At 46.0% G+C, this 19,272-nt stretch overlaps 1 protein-coding gene across 1 annotated transcript; it reads right to left on the bottom strand.

Moving 5' to 3' along the window:
* Positions 1 to 2,982: 2,982 nt before the first annotated feature.
* NHLH2 (nescient helix-loop-helix 2) lies at positions 2,983 to 3,411 on the bottom strand (the record flags this gene model as incomplete). The annotated part of the gene is made up of 1 exon (XM_084227132.1): positions 2,983 to 3,411. One exon carries the CDS (start codon positions 3,409 to 3,411, stop codon positions 2,983 to 2,985), a length of 429 nt encoding a protein of 142 aa, XP_084083258.1.
* Positions 3,412 to 19,272: the final 15,861 nt, after the last annotated feature.

Raw genomic sequence — 19,272 nt, 5'->3', positions numbered from 1 at the left:
AAAAAGGTGTGGAATGTGGGAGCAAAACCTACATTCTGTTTTCAACACTCATCAACTGCTAAATGGGAATGAGCTTCCTTCTTGATGCCAGCAGGAAAAATAGAAGTAGTTGGGGTGATGTTATGGTGGGGACAGGATTTAAACAAGGTGTTGAGTGTGTGGAAGTGAGACAGGACTTGTAGGAAAAAGCAATTTCTTACATCAGATAAAACTTGGGAAGAAAAGCACATCTCTTCAGGTCAAGTGCCCTGACACTTTTGCAGGTTAAACTTGATATCTGACCCTTTGGATACCACCAAAAGCAAAGCCCTTGCTGCTCTGCGTCTGAGTGCAGTCAGGCTCTCTGTTGTCTCAGGGATGGTAAGAATGGAACAGCCCACAAGATTTTCCGACTTCCTGAGCCTGTTCCCACACATCTTCATGCTGTGCTCTTCTTTGCTCGCAACACAGCAGCCTTTCTGGCTTCTCACTTGGGCACAGGATCACGTGGCTGGGAACCTGAGACTCAAGCATTATCTCAGCCTGTGCCTCTGACATGTGTGCGAGACCCCCAGAAGGGGAAGTGAGGCCGGGGGGAATGTGGAGTTGACACCTACAAATGCCAGTGACTGCAGCCATCATACTTTACACTCAGGTGTTGCAGAGCACTCTTTCCCCCTAAAACCCAATGGTCAAGAAGGAAATAATATGTTTATCTTTTCATTAACTAAGTCCTTCCAAATGCTGGTAGCATGAAGGCTTTTTGGATGGCAGGATTTATAATATCACTCAGTCAATTACATCAAACTCAACACAGCGCCCTGATATTGAACCTAAGAAAAAAACCTGTCCCAAAGGAAGCCAACTCCAAAGTTGATGGAGTTACTTCGGCCCTGAAATGCAGGATTTGAAAACCTGTGCATTGAACTACCAAACCAGTGTGTGCTCCCTTGGGACATGGCAAGCATGTATTTGTAGGAAATGGAATTAACAGTCCCTTTGACAGGTTTTCTGCATGCAGCTTTTCAGCTGGTCAAGACCACACTTAATTAAATCGCTGTGCAAAGTGTCAGCCATAAAAATGGGGTAGAGGGGAGGGTTTTATCTCTCCAGCAAGTAAGAATGGATGATGCAGCCACCAGAGTCAATGGCAGTATTCACATTATAGGTAAAATTAACCTCTTGTGGGAAACAAGGAAAGGGTTTAATAAATGAGACAGTCTCACATTACTCAGGTAATAACCTGTCTGCCATTGAGTCTGTAATCTGTTCAAGGTTTCGAATTACAAGATTTGGCAATGAAGCCTTGTATGAAAAATTATGGTTGAGGTTTTCTAAAGTGGGAAAGGGCACAAGATTTTTCCTTGGTTTCAGTAGAATAAGACCTGGTCAGAGAGAGATCAAAGATGAATTTAAATAAGAGAAAGAAAACCCAGTGCACTCAGGCAGGACACAACACATACATTTGGGTGGCAAAGCCAGACATTTCAAAGAGTGAGGTAGCAAAACAGGTGCTTACAACCATCAGATTGGATTGTACAGCTTGAACTTTGGAACATGTGACCAGATGCCAGTCATGATGAGACTGGGAGAAAGTGACAGCAAGGGTTCTGTGTCTCCTTTGCATTTGGGCAGGGCAGCCTGCTGAGAGCAGCTGGAGCAGGGGAGCTGTGGTGGAGGGACTGCAGTCTGAGTCTCCCTAGGAAGAGGCAGGTAACCTGTTGAAGCTTCCCACGCACGACTTGAGAAGCCTTTGCAATCCTTATTCATAAGGACATCTCATGTCTGTCTTACAGAAGGACCAACAGGGAAAAATAATTAGGAAAAAACAGCTTTTATTTGATACTTTTATTTATATGCAAAACAGCTCACCATTCATGAGAGATATGAAAAACGCATCAGATAGAAACCAGATTTATCTATTTTCACTACAAAATATTGCATTATATAAAGCAACATAGACACACAAAAAAACCCTGAAAAAGACTAAAATCTTTGGATAGCAGATGTGGTTTTTTTTTCTTTTTCTCTTTTGTCCCTAAAATGCGCTTCTTGTTTTAAGAGATTCACAGCAAAGAACATGAAACATTTTCAGGTTATAGAATTTTTTTGGTTGTCACAAAGGAAAGCAGTCCTGGATTTACTTTTCTTTCTTTTTTTTTTTCTTTTTTTTTTTAGGAAAAAATGTCCTTTCCTAAAAATATACCACACACATACACACCCACGCTCACTCCCACACACATGCATGTGTACACACACGCACATATACACACACAAAGAAACTACTTCCCTTATAAACGATTTGCAAAGTACTTTTCAGACTCAACTATAGATCAGAATAACAACAAGTTTAAAAAAAAACCTCTCCTAGTTAAGTGCTAGTGGTTGTTGATCCCACACAAGGAAAGAAAGAAAAAAGGTCAAGAACAAATGCCTTGATATATATAAAATATACTTATAAACAGGGAGGGAGGGGAGGTTTGTGGTACACAAGTGCAATGTAATTGGAGGTAAAAAATAAATTAAAAAGAAAATAAAATGAACACTGAATTGATCCCAACAAACACTCATAAAGTCAAACATAATATTCCACAGGAGAAAGTGTAAACACCCGACTATAGAAACCAATTGGCACGAAGTATCCAAAGTAAAATTGCCACCACTCTGAAAAATAAATAAATCTTGAAAAAAATAAATTGTCAACTCCTTCTACCATAAATAAAAAATAGTTATTTTTAACTGCACCCATGGGTCACACGTTTAAGGTCACAAGTAGATGTTTTTGGATATATATAAAGGGGCACTTGACAGCCTGAAGAGACAATCCGGTTTTACACTTCTCTTCGAAAAGCGGGGCTCTCGACCGGGCGGGAGCCCTCCGGGAGGAGCACAAGCAGCGGGGACCCCCGCCCCGTCGCCCGCCCCGGGGAAGGCGCTGCCCGCCGCGGCCGGACCCGGGGCGACAGGACTGGGGGTCCCGGGGCTCCGGGCGTCCGTCGGGCGCTACACGTCCAGCACGTGGTTGAGATAGGAGATGTAGCAGATGGCGAGGCGCAGGATCTCGATCTTGGAGAGCTTCTTGTCGGGGGGCAGGGTGGGCAGCAGCTTGCGCAGCTCGGCGAAGGCCAGGTTGAAGGCCTCCACGCGGATCCGCTCACGCGTGGCGTGGGCCGAGCGGTACTTGGCCGTGGCGCGGCGCCGCCGGCGCTTCTCCTCCCGGCTCAGCGGCGGCGGGTGCAGCCCGGGCCGGCCCCCGCCGCGGCCCTCGCCGCCGCCGCCGCCCCGGCCCTCGCCGCCGCCGCCCTCGGCGGGCTCCGGGTCGGAGACGCAGCAGCTGAGCGCCTGGGCGTCCGCGCCGCCCAGGGACTCCGGGTCGGAGGGCGCCGAGGAGGGGTGGTCGGAGTCGGCAGCTTGGTCCGGGCTAAGCATCATCTTGGAGGGGGCGGAGGAGCCTTCCCGAGACAGAGAAGCAAAGAGAGCGGGTCAGGGCCCCGGCCCCAGGATCCAGGGGCGAGGCGGGGAGCAGGGACACGAGGGACACGCCGGTCCCCGCGCCCTGTCCCCGGCGCCGGTACCACCCGACCGAGGCGGGGGGAGAGCCGAGTGGGCGAGTTGCGGCTCCTTCGGGGAGTACTAATGAGAGCAATATCGGGGATAAACGATACCCCATCATTTATGCATCCCTTCTCTAGCGTTTGACGGCAGGTTCAGCGGAATATACTTCCTGCCGTTATTCCCTGCACTTCCTTGGGTGTTGAAACAGGCCCAGAGAGCAATAGAAGATTTTTTTTTTTAAAGCAAGCTAATATCCAGTGTTTCAATGATATGGTGATTCCCCGCCTCCCTCTCCGTCCAGGCCCCCAATTTTAATATTGTCCTTTCTAGCCTGCCAGTTTCTGCTTAACTGTTTCTCTTTCGGAAACGCTCTGTGGGATCCAGGCTACAGACATGATACTTTTAAATACACAGCTCAAGGCTCCACAAATATAACAAGGCCAGTGGGGAGATTTATTTTCCCAATCCCTGCGGGACCCGATGTATCTGCTAGGCTCTCCCCTACGCTCTTTTCTCTGCGCTCCTTCTTTTTTTCTTTTTCTTTCTTTCCTTTCCTGCTGCTAATTGTGCAGATAGCGATTTACTAGCGATCAAATGGGAATGTTTGGAGAGTTTCCGTTTCCTAAGCGTCGGATTCAAAAAGAAACAAAACCTCAAAGCAGAGGCCGAACTTTTCCATCCCTTTAAATTTTCCCTCCTCTCCCCTCCCTGCGCGAAAAGAGGGGGAGGCTAAATAAATAAATAAATAAATGCGGACGTGCCTTTCAAAAGAAAATTGAATCGTATCTTCTTGCGGCCTCACAGAGCACCATCTGTCATGTAGACAGCAATACAAATCCGAGCGCGTCCGTGGACATGCCGGCATGTAATAAAACAATACATCAGGCAACTAGTGAATAACCTTGGACACAAATGTGTGTGTGTGTGTGTGTGTGCGTGCGTGCGTGTGTGCAGCTGGGGTGTCGAGAGAGGTGGGGAACGAACCCGATGGAGGAGGGAACATCGCATCCTCCCTTCCCCCGAATTAAGACTGCAAAGTATTTCCACATAAAGTTTCCAGGCAAAGTCCCAGTCGGGCCTCAGACCCGGTTGGGAAAAATAAACTATTATTATTGCTGTTGTTAACAACAATAATAATAATAATAATAACAAGCACATGGGCAGGAGAAGTTCTCCCCAGGCAGGGATAGAGCCAAGCTGCTCCCAGCGGGGCGAGACGCCGGGCACGCATGGCGGGGCAGAGGGGCTCCGCCGGGGGCCGAGGCTCAGCGGCCGGGGTGCGCAGGGAGCCAGGACTGGGGAGTGGGAAAGAAGACCTCTTCCTTCTCTGGGAAAGGGCCGTCTCTTGCCAGGGCCGTCGGAAACGCTTCCTCTTCGGTTTTTAATAGGGAGCGTTAATCAGGCCCACAAGGCAGGGATAGGGAAAAAAACCATTAGCGCGCAAGTCAGGTATCAGTGATCTCGTGGGGCAAAAAGATACAGAGGAAAGGTTTAAAATCACCTTTCAACTGGCACCCAAGCGAGGGGGCTTATGCAAAAAGCAGGTTAGAGAGGCAAGATTTGCAGGGTGATTGTACGAAAACGGGCAATTAAAGCGGTGGTTCCTGAAGAAAGTTGCTTAGAGGTTTCTCTACCGGTGTGTGTTGAATTTTTCGCTTTGATTTGGATTTATCTGTACGGTGGGGTTTGGCGAGCTGATCTGGAAAGAGGCTCTTTACCCCCTCCCCCCTCTCTATTAAAAAAAAAAAATTATTAGTATTATTATTACAGTAAACCCATGCCCCCTGCTACCTGCAAAAGGGAAACATATTGTTAAGGCTGCTTACCTCGGTGGAGTCGTTTGGATAGGCTCTCTCTCCAGGTCCCCTCGCCCCCTCGGCGATTCCTTTACAGTTCAAATGACCCTTCGGAAGCGGAGCATGAAAAAATTAAAAAATCAAAATCAAATAAAATTAATTACGAGCGAAAAAGTGTCCTGCTCGACTTGGGAAAGGCAGATCTCATCCCTCGCCGCGGCCTCCAGCGCTCCAGAGATGGGAGATATACTGTCGTGTTTGTTTGCGGAGTATAAATAACAACTTAAGTTACTTACGATGCATCAGGGGAGAAAAAGCGTTTCCCCATCAAAGTCCTCCTCTGCCCGCTTGTCCGGGGCAGCGGCTTCAGCGCACCGGCAGCTTCGGCCGGTCGGTTTTAGAGGAGGAAAGTGCCCTCTCCCCCGCTTTTCTTCCTCCTCTTCCCCGACCGCGATAAATAACAAAAGGGATGCGGCGACAGCACCGGCACCGTCCGGGTTTATTCCCTCTCTCCCGCCCCCTGAGCCTCTCCTTCCCTGCGGCAGCCCCGCCGCTCCCGGGCCGGGCCGGGCCGGTCGCGGGGCCCGGGGCGCGGAGCCCGGAGCCCGGGGCGCGGAGCCCGGCGCGGCGCTGCCGGCTTTGTTCAGCCGCGGCCCGGCGCACAGGCACGCCGCGGGTCGGGGTAACAATGCGTCGCTCCCTCCTTTCTTCTCTATTTTTTTTTTTGGGGGGGGGGGATGGGGGTCGTAACGTGAGGTTTTGTTAATTCACCGGTCCGGCGGAGAGGGGCAGGAGCCGGGGAGACGCCGTCGGAAAATGAATGTTTGGTTTAGTTCTTCTTCTGGTCCTTCAAGAACTGGCGAGGGGAGAAGAAAAAGGATAAACGAAACCCCCATCCGTCCCTGAGCTTCCTAACTCCTCCTGCATCTTTCGAGTGAAAAATAAAGGAAAATATGCGAACGCTGAAAAAGAAAAACGAAACGAAATAAACGAAAATCTCGGCGCGGGTTCGGAGCGGCTGTGAGAGATAACGGCGGTGCAGGACAAGGTACGCTCACATGCATTAAAAGAAAGTGCAGTTCCTCCTCCCACCCCTCCCGGAGTGGCAAAGAAGCCAAGGAGGGGTGCGGAAGGTGGCAGGGGCGAGACAGACAGACGGAGCAGAGATGCGTGTGGCTCCACTTCTGGTACCAAAGGGTTTCGCCTAGAGATGGTCGGAAGAGATAAAGGCTCGGAGAAAAGGGGGCGGCATTTTTTCCCTCTTAAATTGGTATTTAATGGGAAAGCCTATTGGACAGAAACCTGGACACGAGTCACTTAATTGGACTTGACATCTGTCACAGTGTGGGAGTTTTCACAGCCCAAATATTTTCAGCAGATCAGATTCTCGCTGAATCTGTGCCACAAATTATAACAGTCGAGAGCAGCCCATGATATAAACCCTAGCCTCTGGATATACAGTCTCTAGCCATGCTTGCTCCCACTGCTGTCGTCTCCCCCCGCCCAAATATTGGATACCCACTGATCTAGAAAAACACCGCTGGCATTTCGCATGTAAGCTAATAAATAAGCTTTAAACATCAATTTGCATCATGTATACCAAGCTTGTGGAGAATCATCCAACCAGGAGACTGGTTTCTTAGTTCGTTTATTTTGGCAGTCCCCCTGCCCTGTCTCTCACCCACCCCCAATCCCAATGCGTGGCAGGCGTGGACCTGTCAGAGCCAGGGGGACAGAAAGGCTCCTACACTCCCTCTGCCTCCTGCCCTCCGTGCTCCAGTGCACGGACAATGAGGCGAGGGAGTCAGCCATGAGTCTGTGGCTTTTCTGCTCTCAAGAGACTGGATGGAGCCAGGCCCCTTCGTGCCTGAGTCAGGGGATGCCTGTGACCAAAGTGACTCCTCTTGCTGTCACCCTGCTCCAGCCCCTGCCAGATGGCAGTGCCTTCTCTGCTTTGATCCCCATTACCCTCCCTGCAGATCCCTTCAAATGGGTGCCATAGCCACTTTTCTGGGTGTAATCATCTTCTTCCATGGGGACTTTTCTGTGCCAGGAGCCTGTACTGGTAAGCTCTCTTTAGAGCCCCCAAAAAGGGACAGCAGGAGGGGTGGGTAAGACAGAGCAGAACTGATTCTGCTGCTCACCAGCAGCTCAGTGAGTGGTTCTGGATCCCATCAGTGGGAAGCATGGGAGAGAGGTGGCAGGAAGACACTTGCAGGGATCCCTGAAGGTCATCCATATGCAACAGGCTCGAAGATCTCTGAAAGGGGAAAGATTCTGCACTTGATATGATTTACATTACCTTAACAAGAATGAGTAACATACCTCAGTAATTTTGGGTTTTGTCTGTTTTTTTTTTTAATGGTGGATACTGTTGCACAGAATATAAGCCCCCTGCATGACACCTGGCCCACTAGGGAAAGAAATACCTGAAAGTGGACCCTAATGAGCACTTCTCCCAGGGAAATTTGGGGATCTCTCTTCCCATACCCATAACAAGTCTCCAAGGCAGCAAGAGGCTATCACTTGCTCTGACCCCACATATTGGCACTGGTTCTATGGATATCCAACATGATTTCAGCAGGGCTTCTGGAGATTCTTGGCTAATCTATTCTTGCCTGCAGTGGGACATGCCAGGAAGATTCAGATGCAAGTCACTGGGGCTGTGGTACATCCCCAGTCAGCCCACCTTACTGGTAACTTTCACAGGTGCTCTTTGGAGATCAGGATCTGAGCTGTTCAAGGTCACAGTGCTCCACATTTCAAGACTCAAGATCCCATTCCATCAAATGACCATGATCCCAGACTTCAATGAGAAAGCTGGGGAGGAGACCTTCTCTAGCTCTTTTTTGACTGTGGCTCTGTGCTGGGGGCTTTGGCTTGCAGTGCTCCCCAAGGTGTAAGTCTGAGGCCTCAGCCCACAGAAGCTGCAGGTGATGGAATAAGTAGCTGGCTAAGACTGCCACAGATAACAGCCAGGAAGCTGCTAATTCATGCAAGCCACCCTGCTCTCTGCTACAGATGCTGTCATCATATGGCTTGCTTTTTAGTTTTAATTTTCAGGAAAAGACCACACAGTTGCTTCACAATGCTGTTCGGTTATGATGGACAATTTTGACACCTTGTAAAGCACTGGTTACTGCCCCTGGGATTCTATTACCCCACTGCCAGATGTGTTAAATCTAGAGGATCCCAGTTTGCCCTGGGCATGCCAGGCCTGGGGTGTCTTCCCAAACCTCTCTGCTGGGATACTGCAAATCTTCTCACATCAACTGCAAGACACAGGGTGTAGTCTGTATCTTTAGCCATAAAAGGCCAGTCAGAAGTGCTGGAGCTGACAGCCTGGCTCTTCTTTGACCTAATAAAGCCCCAAAGCCCAGAAGCAGGGCCAAATTCTCCCAGCAGAGAGCTCTCCTGACTCTCACCACTCACACCTGGAGCAAGAGGCTTGTTTTGAGAGCTCAGCATACATGGGGCCAACTGGCCCAGGCGTGGAAGTCACTTGAAACAATCAGAAATTGAGGAACAAAAGTGCATTTGATGGAAATGAAAAGTTCCACTTTGACAAAGGAAGGATGACTATAGCTTTCCCTCAACCATTTTTCGTCTTTTCCCTAAGAAATAGCTCACAGCAAGTGGAGATCTACATGCTGGCGATCAGTATGCTCTCAATGATTTATTATGATTTATATTTTTGATTTTGTTTTGATTTATATCCCCAAATACACACAGAGCCAGCCACAAGTCTATGGTTGGCTTCTTCACTAAGCAAGCACCTCACTGGCATCAAGGCAAGCTAAGATTCCTACACAAAGATGGTTTCAAAGGTTTCAAAGATGCCCTCAATGGCATGAACAACATTGATGTGGCTTCTCTATAAAAGATGGAACTGCAACCTACAAGCTGCACCTGCTGAAGAGAAAGTGAATAGGAAAAACAGTCTCACTAAGGGTCTCCAGTCTGTACAATGGGCATCCAGGGGTATTGTATGGCTGTGGCCTTACTGCAGACTAAATCCAGAATAGTGAGCCTTGCAGCACACGTGGACATGAATCTCCTGAAGGAGAATTCAGGATTTCATTTTACCATGCTGGAGGGCTGTAAGGGAGTCAGGAACATCTCTTCTTCTCTACCTGGTTTGAGATGTTGCCTGGATGGAGGTACAGAAGGGGGGGGTGGTTTCCTGTGGACAGCATTATAGCTCACACTGCTCCTTCCCAGCAATCTCTTAAGTTTAATGAGAATGAAACTCAGAGAAGGTGTCCGAAGACTCAGTATGAACAAAGCCACACCCAATCTTTGTTGGGGCCATCTCACTGAAAAGCAAGATGAGAATAATTCTATTTTGACTTCCAGTGCTTGCTGACAAGTCAATAAAACCTTATGAACTAGACTGCTCCCTAGGTAAGTCCTAACACAGAACTAATATTAGATAATTCATTAATGATATCCAGTAAAAGTTCCCCACTCCTGTGAGACTTACAGTAAAGTGTCACAGGCCACCAAACAATATCAGGTTATAGGTGGTACTGAATTTGTGACAGAGACTCACAACTCACGGTTTTTCAGGCTTCAGTGGAATCAAACTTTGGAAAGGTAAGATTCAGAAGAGGATTGTCTTCAGGATGTAGTACAGAGAGACAAGACTGAAAACAGTGCTGATGGTATTTTATGAAAAGAGGGCGCTTTCTTGTGTGAACATCTCATATTCACATCAGACAATGATTTGAAGGTGATATAATTTGTGAGAATAGTCTTGGTTAGTGGGTAGTCTCTGAAAGTCTAAAAGGGTGAAGCACTAACACCCTGAAGTGGCCATATGTCCCAAGGAGATGTCCTTCTGGCCCAGAAAAGTAGAATAATGAGAGAATCCAACTGCTCTCTCCAGCGCTGGGCCAGGTATTAGGTAATAATTTTTCACTTTCAGCTTGAGCAAATCTCTCAGGTCTGCATGAGAACCCAGGATGCTGCTTTTATGGTGTTGCTTGTTAGAGCAGAGCTGCATTTCCATTACCTCCATGTCCTCTGTCTACCGAAAGGACAGCTTTCTAGGATGCTTGAGAACATCCATTCTCTTTTATAGCGTACGCCATTCACGTTGCTGGCATATGCTGCCCATTGAAATAAATGGAGCTTGTCACTCTTGGATGTGTTCCTTGGAAATAAACGGTCAAACAAATTAGAACACTGAGCCATGAAAATCCTTGTCCTTTTGAAAAATCTGTGCTGGATGTAGCTCATGGTTTCCTTAGACATTTGGGTGATATTTTTTGTTTTTCCATTGGTCATGTTTACTTTCTCTGAGGCTGTTTTAATAACAGGTTGGGAGCTTAGAGGCTGCTGGCAGGAACAGCCTGCAGCTGGGTAAGGGGAAAAAAATAGTGTCCCATGAACAGAGGTACTAGGGCCACCAGGTCTGGATGTGAGTTTACCCTGGCTGAGGTCTGCCAGTGTTTGTGGGACAGGCAGGACCCTCAGCTGCTCCATCGCAAATACGAGTGTGATTTCCCTGGGAGTGGCTGCTATGTTTAAATCAGTAGTCTCTTGTTCAGATGTATGGCTTTCGGACAAAATCCTATTCTTTTTTGTCTGAGTGCAGCCTTTGGCTTATGTCTCTGGGTCTCCACTTCCAGTCTTTTCCTTTGCTTGTTGGACTAGAGGAGACATGGCATTAAGATCCAGCTGCCACTGTAAAGAGCCAGGTGTGCTCATGAGGGTGGTCATGCCCCTTCACTGCCACATTGTCTTGACCTCTCCAAAGATCGTCCTTGTGATGCCAGTGAGTAGTCACAGCTCTCCTGATAGAAGGGTATTTTGAGAAATGGAGGATGATGAGGAGTTTTTAAAGGCAGAAGGGACCACTGTCAGCATCTCCCCACAAGTTGAAGGCTACAGGACTTCCCTCTTCATTTCCTTTAGGAGTATTTTTTTGAAATAATACCCACTCATGGTTTAAACATTTGATGGTGGTGGAGGATTCCCAATGATGCCTGGAAAGTTACTCCACCAGCTGTTTCTCCCCACTGTTGGAAACACTGATGTGAAAAATGAGTACGCAGACCTGCAGCATCCAGCTGTGGGATTTTCTTGGCCCCTGGATTAAGAGTTCTCTTTTACTATGTTATCAAGTTTAGGTGGGATGTTTTAAACAGGTATATGCATGTGTGCTGTACTGCTGATATGTCTGCATACACCAGTTATTAGCTTGGACTTTCTGGTCATGCAGAGCATAGCTACAGTTATTGCTGCTGCTCAGGTCAAATGTTTGGGAATTTTTGACAAATGGGAAAATTCCACCTGGGCAAACATTTCAAAAAGAGAAGACATGCCTGAGTAAACCCAGACATCTGTTGGTCCTTCCTAGGTCAGTATTCATTAGTTGTGGCCATATCAGTTCTGCAGCCTTCTTTTTGTTAAACTGGATAAAATTCAATGTCTTGTCATTATGCAGAAGAGACCAAGTCTGTTTCTAAGTTTGTTCTGATAATGGGATATTTTCCATTCTTTCTGTCCATATTCCTGGACCAGAAACGTGATGCTTAGCATGCCAAGCTCTGAATTTAGAACAAGAAATACTTACTGTGCTCTACAGTGTGTCTGTAAGACCCTAATGCAGCCTGGATGCTCCTGGCTTATTAGGACAGGTTTATTAGGACATCATATCACACTAAAGTTATGGAAAACATGTAAAAACCTAAGAATGTCCACAGTGGGTTAGACCAAAGGTATCTTGTTTTCAGCATTACCAAAAGATGGAAACCTGTAAGAATAACGTAAATCTACAGTGATCCCGCCCTCAAATAGTGCCCTGACATCCAGTTAATCAAAGTTTAATGCACAGGATGAATTTTCCTTTTCTGAATTTGTCAATTTGTTGTTTGAATGCATGTGACTTTTTAGCATTCATAAATTCCCATGGAAAGGACTTCTCTGTGAGCCACATGATTTAGGTAAATGAATAAAGAGATGCTTGTAAACATGTTTGCAAATAAAGTAGCCAAGTTTGCTGAATTACTGTGGCTTCTATTGCTGATGAGCACATGAAGAGTATCATTGAGTATGTGGGCAGTAGTGCCTTATGTTTTCAATGAATGAATTTGGTTGGAAGCATAAACAGTGGGTGGATTAAAGCCAGTGAAGAAACAGAGGAGGAATCTCCTGCAGTCTGGGTAAGGGGAAGGAAGCAAGACCAAGACTTGTTCCTTGAAATTGATCACCTTTAATTGACCTGGGCCAGGGTCTAAAAGTGAGACCAGTCATGCACAAGCACACATAATCATTATATAGGTTGGAGCCATGGAAATTGTCCATGTGGATCAAGCACTAAAGGAGTTAACAAAACAAGCCAGAAACAGAAATGTGTTAACCTTTGCAATTAACTCGATAGCATTCCCCACGCATAAATGACTAGTGAGGAATTTGTGAATTAAGTAGGACAAATAGGAGGAATTTGGTGATTTTTATACAGGCCTGATCACTAAATGGCGAGTGTGGGTTTACGTGGCTCCCAGACACACACGGCTGGCAGGCAGCAGTCAGTGAACGGAGCGGGAGGCAGACACCATGTGCTTTGCCACTGAGGACCTTACCTGTGCACATGTGTGCAACTGCTGGCTGCCAGGGTGAGGAAAGAAAAAGTAGATGTCAAGTCTAGCTGGCAGCCAATGCATCTGTCTTCTGTCTTTCACTCACCCACAGTCGAGGTGGAACTTGGCTATTTTTAAATCTGATGTCTGTGTGTGTAGCCATGGGGAATGCTCTTTCCTATGAAAAAGAAAAAAAATAGAAAAAGAAAAAAAATTAAGATTTTGCAGCCACCTGCATTCCATAAGCAGATGTTTCTCCCTCTATTGATGCCAAGCACCCCAGCCCACTGGCTTCCTTTCTTCACTTGGAAACAGAACTTGTAGAACAAAATCCAGTGATCACTACTGGACTGCTTGGGCCAGTTGACCAGGGAAGAAAAGCTGCCATGCTTTTCTTGCCTTACATGCAGGGTAAGAAGGGCCTCACAAAAGGTACCTCACAGGTATTCTGCCCAGTTCAGTGTCTTTTCCCCAGTCATGGCCAGTATCAGCCTCTCCTGGAATGAGCAGGAAGGCTTTCACCAGCATGTGGAGTGTTCAAGACCATTTTATTTCTACTTGTATAGTTTAGGCCAGCTGTAACTGGTTTTATGCTGGTTTCTGTGAGTTGTGTGGTCAGTCCTGGTAAAGGAGGAAAATTGATTTATTCCAAGAAGTCATTCAGGCCTAACAAATTGTTTTTCCTATCAAAATGTTTCCAGGGAATACAATCAGGTGTCTGAAAAGCCATTCGTTTCCCACAGAGATGTACACCATATCCTAGGCTCCATCCCTGTGCAGACTTAATGTCCTCCAAGAGCTGCTTCTCCCTTAGCTTCCAGAGTGCTGGTTCTCCGGTCCTGAGCATGTGGTAGGTGGTGTTGGGTCTTCTGTGTCTTCAGTCATTTCCATTGACCACCTTCTCCATTTCACTGAGGCTATGTAGCACTGGTGTTCTGACTTTTGAGATTCTCGCTGAACTTAAACCAGCTAGGTCACTAACTGCTGGTTGTTCCTCTCCTTCTATTCCTATAATTTTGAACTCTGTCTTTTGGTGTGGGCTCTAGAGTTGGTTTTGCATTGTCTTGGAGATGTTTCCTCGTATCTTTCTCAATATGAAATTGTTGAATGCCCCTATTTTCCCTTTTGTTTCCCCTTGCTGTTATTTGTTATTGTTCATCATAAACTATTCTCAAACTACCTAATTAGGTGGTTCCTTGTTTGAAGGGGAGAAGTCTTAACAAGACTGACTGGTGAGGACTGAGTCCAAGCTAAGAACACAGGCTCCCTGAAGGATAAAATAACCTCTGTTATCTTTTCAGGATTTCCTCATGAACTCAGACCATTTCTATTTGCATGTATGACAATGCTTGATGCTTATAAGAGCTCTACTGAAACATCCTAGGGCAGTTACTTGTTATATATATGTATACATATGTATTCAGATAGGCACATCTGTAAGGCAGCTTCTTTAGATTCTTCTCAGGTTCCAGATTTTCTGCTTGTCTTCTCAGGAAAAGTCCACTTTAGGGCTTCAGTTAAAGATAAAATAAATAAAGCAAAACAATTGCATATCTAGGAAATTTCATGTTTTAATTCACATTCTAATTTACTCCTTCTGTGGCCTCTGTCTGCAGGGTTCATGTCTGCAGGGTTAGTGTGAGACATATCTGGTTAGGGAGTCTGGATTTTTTCTGGAGTCATGATTATGTAAAATTACAGCATCCCCTTAAAAAAGTGCTTCTAGCCCGCATGGTGTTGAAATGACTTTGAAACTGTGCCTGGAGGGTGTTAGACACAGAGAAGTATGAATGTGTATGAAAAGTACTGAGGTCAAAATTCTACGAGATACGGACTATCTTGCATCATTTGATGGGGCACAATTTCATCGTTCACAGTTACTGACAAGATTTTTAATAAGACTAGAGTTGTAGTAGGATGCTGTAAAGCACTTGAAAGCCCATATGGCTTAGCAAGTGTATGAATTTCTAGGAGGTGAAGAGTGCCTGATGTTGAAGGCTGTGAGATGGAAGATGTTTCCATTTCTGCATATTGTAGTTAAATGTTCAGCTCTGTGTAGCTCCACTTCAGCAGTCTTTCTTATCCCTGCCAGGGCTGTGCCCGTTGCCCCAAGAAACTCTCACTGAATGACTGGAAAGGGACTTTTTACAGGTGTAGTGACAGGACAAGGGGGAATGGCTTCAAAATGGAAGAGGGTAAGTTTAAATATTAGGAAGCAGTTCTTTACTCTGAGGTTGGTGAGGCACTGGCCCAGGTTGCCCAGAGAAGCTGTGGATGCCCCATCCCTGGAAATGTTCAGGGTCAGGTTGGATGGGGCTTTGAGCAGCCTGGTCCAGTGGAAGGTGTTCCTGCCCATGGTGGAGGCATTGGAACTAGGAGATCTTTAAAGTCCCTTCCAACCTAAACCATTCTATGATTCTATGAGCCAATTCAAACCTTTCTTCACCAAGACTCGGATGTCAGGAGCTTTTATGCAGAAGAACAGTGCTCTGCCTACCTCCATGAGGTGGCTTAAGATAGAGCAGTAACTAATGGTGCTCTGCTAAACCAAACAAGCTCACACTCTCAGGTCTGCTGACGCTGTCATTCTCTGATCCCAGCGTTTGGAGAAATTTCCAAGGGAAATATTTCACAGACTGGTGGTACTTAAAGTCTCCACAGGGTCATTTACAAAGCATGGCATCTCTGAGTCCTTGGCTCCAGAAAAAATGAAACCTCTGAGCTGGTTTTAGTCTGTAAACAACCTTGCTTGCTATTGACCATAGTTTGCTTGTATTCAGGGTTCGGGTTTAAAGAAATAAAGTTAAACTTTTGGCTGTCTTGAAGCCCTTTTCTGATTTTCTCAGGTAAGAGAAAATTGCTCACTTTCTCCAGTCTCTTAGAATGAGGACTTAGTTGTGAGTTGTCCCCCCTCTGTGTAGTGAGCATGAGCTTCCTGACAACTGCTGCTCTTCAGTATTGAGCAGAAGATAATGCAGTTTGATTCACCACTCACTTAGGGTTGACAGATTAACTGGCCAGTCTTTTTGTGGCAGTTTAGGCTACTTTCATATCCAGCTGTCTGCCTCCTCCACCAGCCACAAGTTATTGCTCCTGTGACAGAAAGTCTCTGCAGCTCCAGTTCATCATCTGGTATCTCAGTGCTTTTAAGCTAATGCACCAAACTTCACCATGGCAGAGCCACAGGAGGATGCACATTCCCATCTGCCAATTCTGCAAAGGGAGTAATGGGAGGAGGGTCACCAGGAGGTTCCTAAACTGCTACTGTGGGGCTCATCAAAGCTCATCTGTCGGAGCACTAGAGTGAATCAAGTTACTGGTAATTGAGATCAGTATCACTGCTCTGTGCCTGAGCAGACTGCAGCTTGCAGGGTATGGAGGCTCCAGCCCAGCCCTGGGTCCTTAGAGCCTTAGGTCCTAAAAGGAAAAGTCTTTGCTTTTTTTGATGGATTCAAGATTTCATGACCATATCCATATTTTATATGCTATAGCTGGAAAATGAGTATGCTGTTCATTCAGAGCTTGTCATCTCAAGGAAAATTACAAGATGGGTCACAGAAGGAAGCAAATTATGGACTGCAGCTAATAAATGGCCATTTACTAGGGCTGCAAAGACTCGGGAGATGGAGGGTCTTCCAAGGCTGCAGTTTCACAAGCAAAATTAACATTGCTGCTTGGAGCTTAACAAGTTTATTCAGGCTCTTTATGTAAATCCCTCAAGAGAAAAGAGATCTCCCTTTTTGTGAAATGGGGGAGCATGGGCAAGTAGCTGGGGATGAGAAAAAGATTAGAGGCTACAGACTGAGTCAAGCAAGGCTTGGTTTTGTTACTGCTCAAAAAGTTTGGAGGGAGATGACTTTAAGGAATGTAGCCTGGCTCTGGAAGCATGCCTTCCCAAAAAGCTCAGCCTGGCTCACGGTCCATTTGCAGGAAAGCAGGAGGTGGGCCTGCACCTGCTGTAAGCACAGAGCAGGGGCACCAGTGTGGCAGGTGGCTCCAGTCCCTCTTATGGCTGCTCGGGCATTTCCCTGTGACATATCCCTATAAAACCCAGAGGAATCCCAGAGCCTCAACAGAGACTGAGACTTTGCCATGGTGCAGACATTGGTGCTGGGCTCCCCCTCACCAGCTGGACTGCTCTTCCAGCAGCCAGGAAAAGCAATCATTGGCAAAGGTAATGAGATGGAGTCAGGCACACTATGTAAATACTGTTTGGGCTACATTCATAATCCCACACCATGAGCCACATTTCCATGAGAGAGGCAGTCTGGCCCCCTTGGATAATTTTAATCATTTCTGACATGAAGACTTCTTCTCCTATTTCATGACTTATTTCCCCAGTATCATTTAAATGTATTAAAACACTGTTAGTGTAGAAAGTAGGCATCATGTTAGCATAATATCTAATCAGAACTAGTCTGCCTGTCCCCGCAGGGTTTATTTATTTATTTTTTTAGTGTCTGTTTGTGCTGTTTTCTTGTTAGATTGGAAAGCCCTTCCTTGACATACTCATTTGTTCTGCTGTGTAATAGAATAGGATCCTTCAGAGCTGCTGACATCTGCTTTATTTTTGAGATCTGCAACTCTCAGCCCACAAAGCAACAATGATAATAATAATAGCGATAATAATAATCATAGTGCTAGGAAGCCTGAAAAGTGAAGTTAAGCATGAAGAGGAGAAGACAAAAAATGGACGAGGAAAAGAATGGTGTGGCAAAGAATGTTTCGATCACTGGGAGTGTATTTTTATCGGCCCTGATTCTCCACTGATTTACTCACGCTTTATGATTGCACTGCCCTGTGGACTGCAATTAATTTCTTTGTGAGTTGCAATATTGCAAGGGAGAGGGGATCAGGCACCGTGGTATGTGTGATCAGGACACTTGTTCATGGGTATATTCAGCTCTGCTCTCACTCAAGTGCATTGCTTTGATTTCTCAATGGCATTGCAGTATTGATTTTGAAGGGAATTAGTTTCTTCAGAGCTCCTGAAGATCTGGCCACTGTGATTTCTCAGGGACTTATTCAGCCTCCTCCCCCACAACTTTATCCTCACATGTCACAGCTGAAATAATTGGCATTGCACTATATCAAACTTGCAGGATGCAGTCCTGAAGGCTGGGGGGAATCAAATCCAGAGCAAGCCTTGACAAAAAGCTTCATGAGGAAGAGAGTTGCTGGGCTATGCTCTGTCCGAAATAGTGCCTGACTGCCCACTCAGGTCATCTTGTCTGAATCCTGTTCTGTACAAGGCTTTCTACTAAGGAGAGGAGACTGTACTGCAAGGAGGTAAATGGCAAGAAAAGATATGAAAAGGAAGGAAAGAAGAAAGGAGTAGAAAAAGGGGAAGGAGGAATTACTAAAAAAAAAAGGAAAAATTAAAAAAGGAAAAAATATTCTTAGCAGTATGATCAGGTCATGTTGAGCTTTGAGCATCCTTGAGGGTGGTGAACTTATTTGAGTGTGTTAATCTAAGTCGTTGCCACACCATCCTCTAATGTAAATTATTCACACTTAGGAATTCTGCATGATTTTTGACTTGAGAAGGAAACAAAACTTAGGACTGGTGGTATTGAAAAGTTAGCTTCTAAAGACAAGTTTCAAGGCTGATCTCAATAGTTGTGGCCAGTCAATAGGCAGACAAACCTACCGCTTGAAATTGGTGAATTTACCTCATCCTGAGCAGCTGAGAGCAAGTGGCTCTCTTGCTCTTTAGCCTAAGGTCTTCTGTAGTAAAAGGAGGGTGCCTGAGCAAGTACAGAGACCTAAAGAAGTCAAATTAGCTTCATTAGCAAAGGCACAAAACCACCCAGGCCCAGAAGCAAAACTCAGGCTTGAACACTTGTTGCCCTCTACCTTTCAGAATGACAGTCTGGGCTTAAGACTCTCACTAATAATGGCTTTACCAAGTCCCACTTCTTCTGGCCCAGAGCTTGGGTGTCTTCAGAGCCTCTAGAGCACACTCTTACTAGCACTGGTGGCATTATTTTTTATGCCAGACATAGGTGTGACATCTTGCAAATATTGGTGGGGTCACCCTTCTGCTGAGTTCCTTATGAATATGTCATGCAGACATAGGGTAAAACAAAATAGGAAATGGGTTTATGAAATTAGAAATGGAAAAGATTCCATCTGCTCCCTTCTTCTCCCATCATATGCTTATAAAGCATCATACCTTTCTTACTGTTTTGCCTGGTTTTAAATACTCTAGCCATAGGATTTCTGTGTCCCATGGAAGGCTTTTCCATCTACCAGCAGCTCTCATATGCTCTAAAGATGCTTCAGGAGACCTTCTCCAGCATCTCACCCTGTGTCAGACCCACAGAGGATATGCATGTACTACAGCTTGTCTGATT

The sequence above is a fragment of the Fringilla coelebs genome, assembly GCF_963513975.1.
Source record: "Fringilla coelebs genome assembly, chromosome: 2".
Classification (NCBI taxonomy): domain Eukaryota; kingdom Metazoa; phylum Chordata; class Aves; order Passeriformes; family Fringillidae; genus Fringilla; species Fringilla coelebs.
Note: the sequence above shows the minus strand (reverse complement) of the source record. Positions and strands in the feature narration are given on the sequence as shown.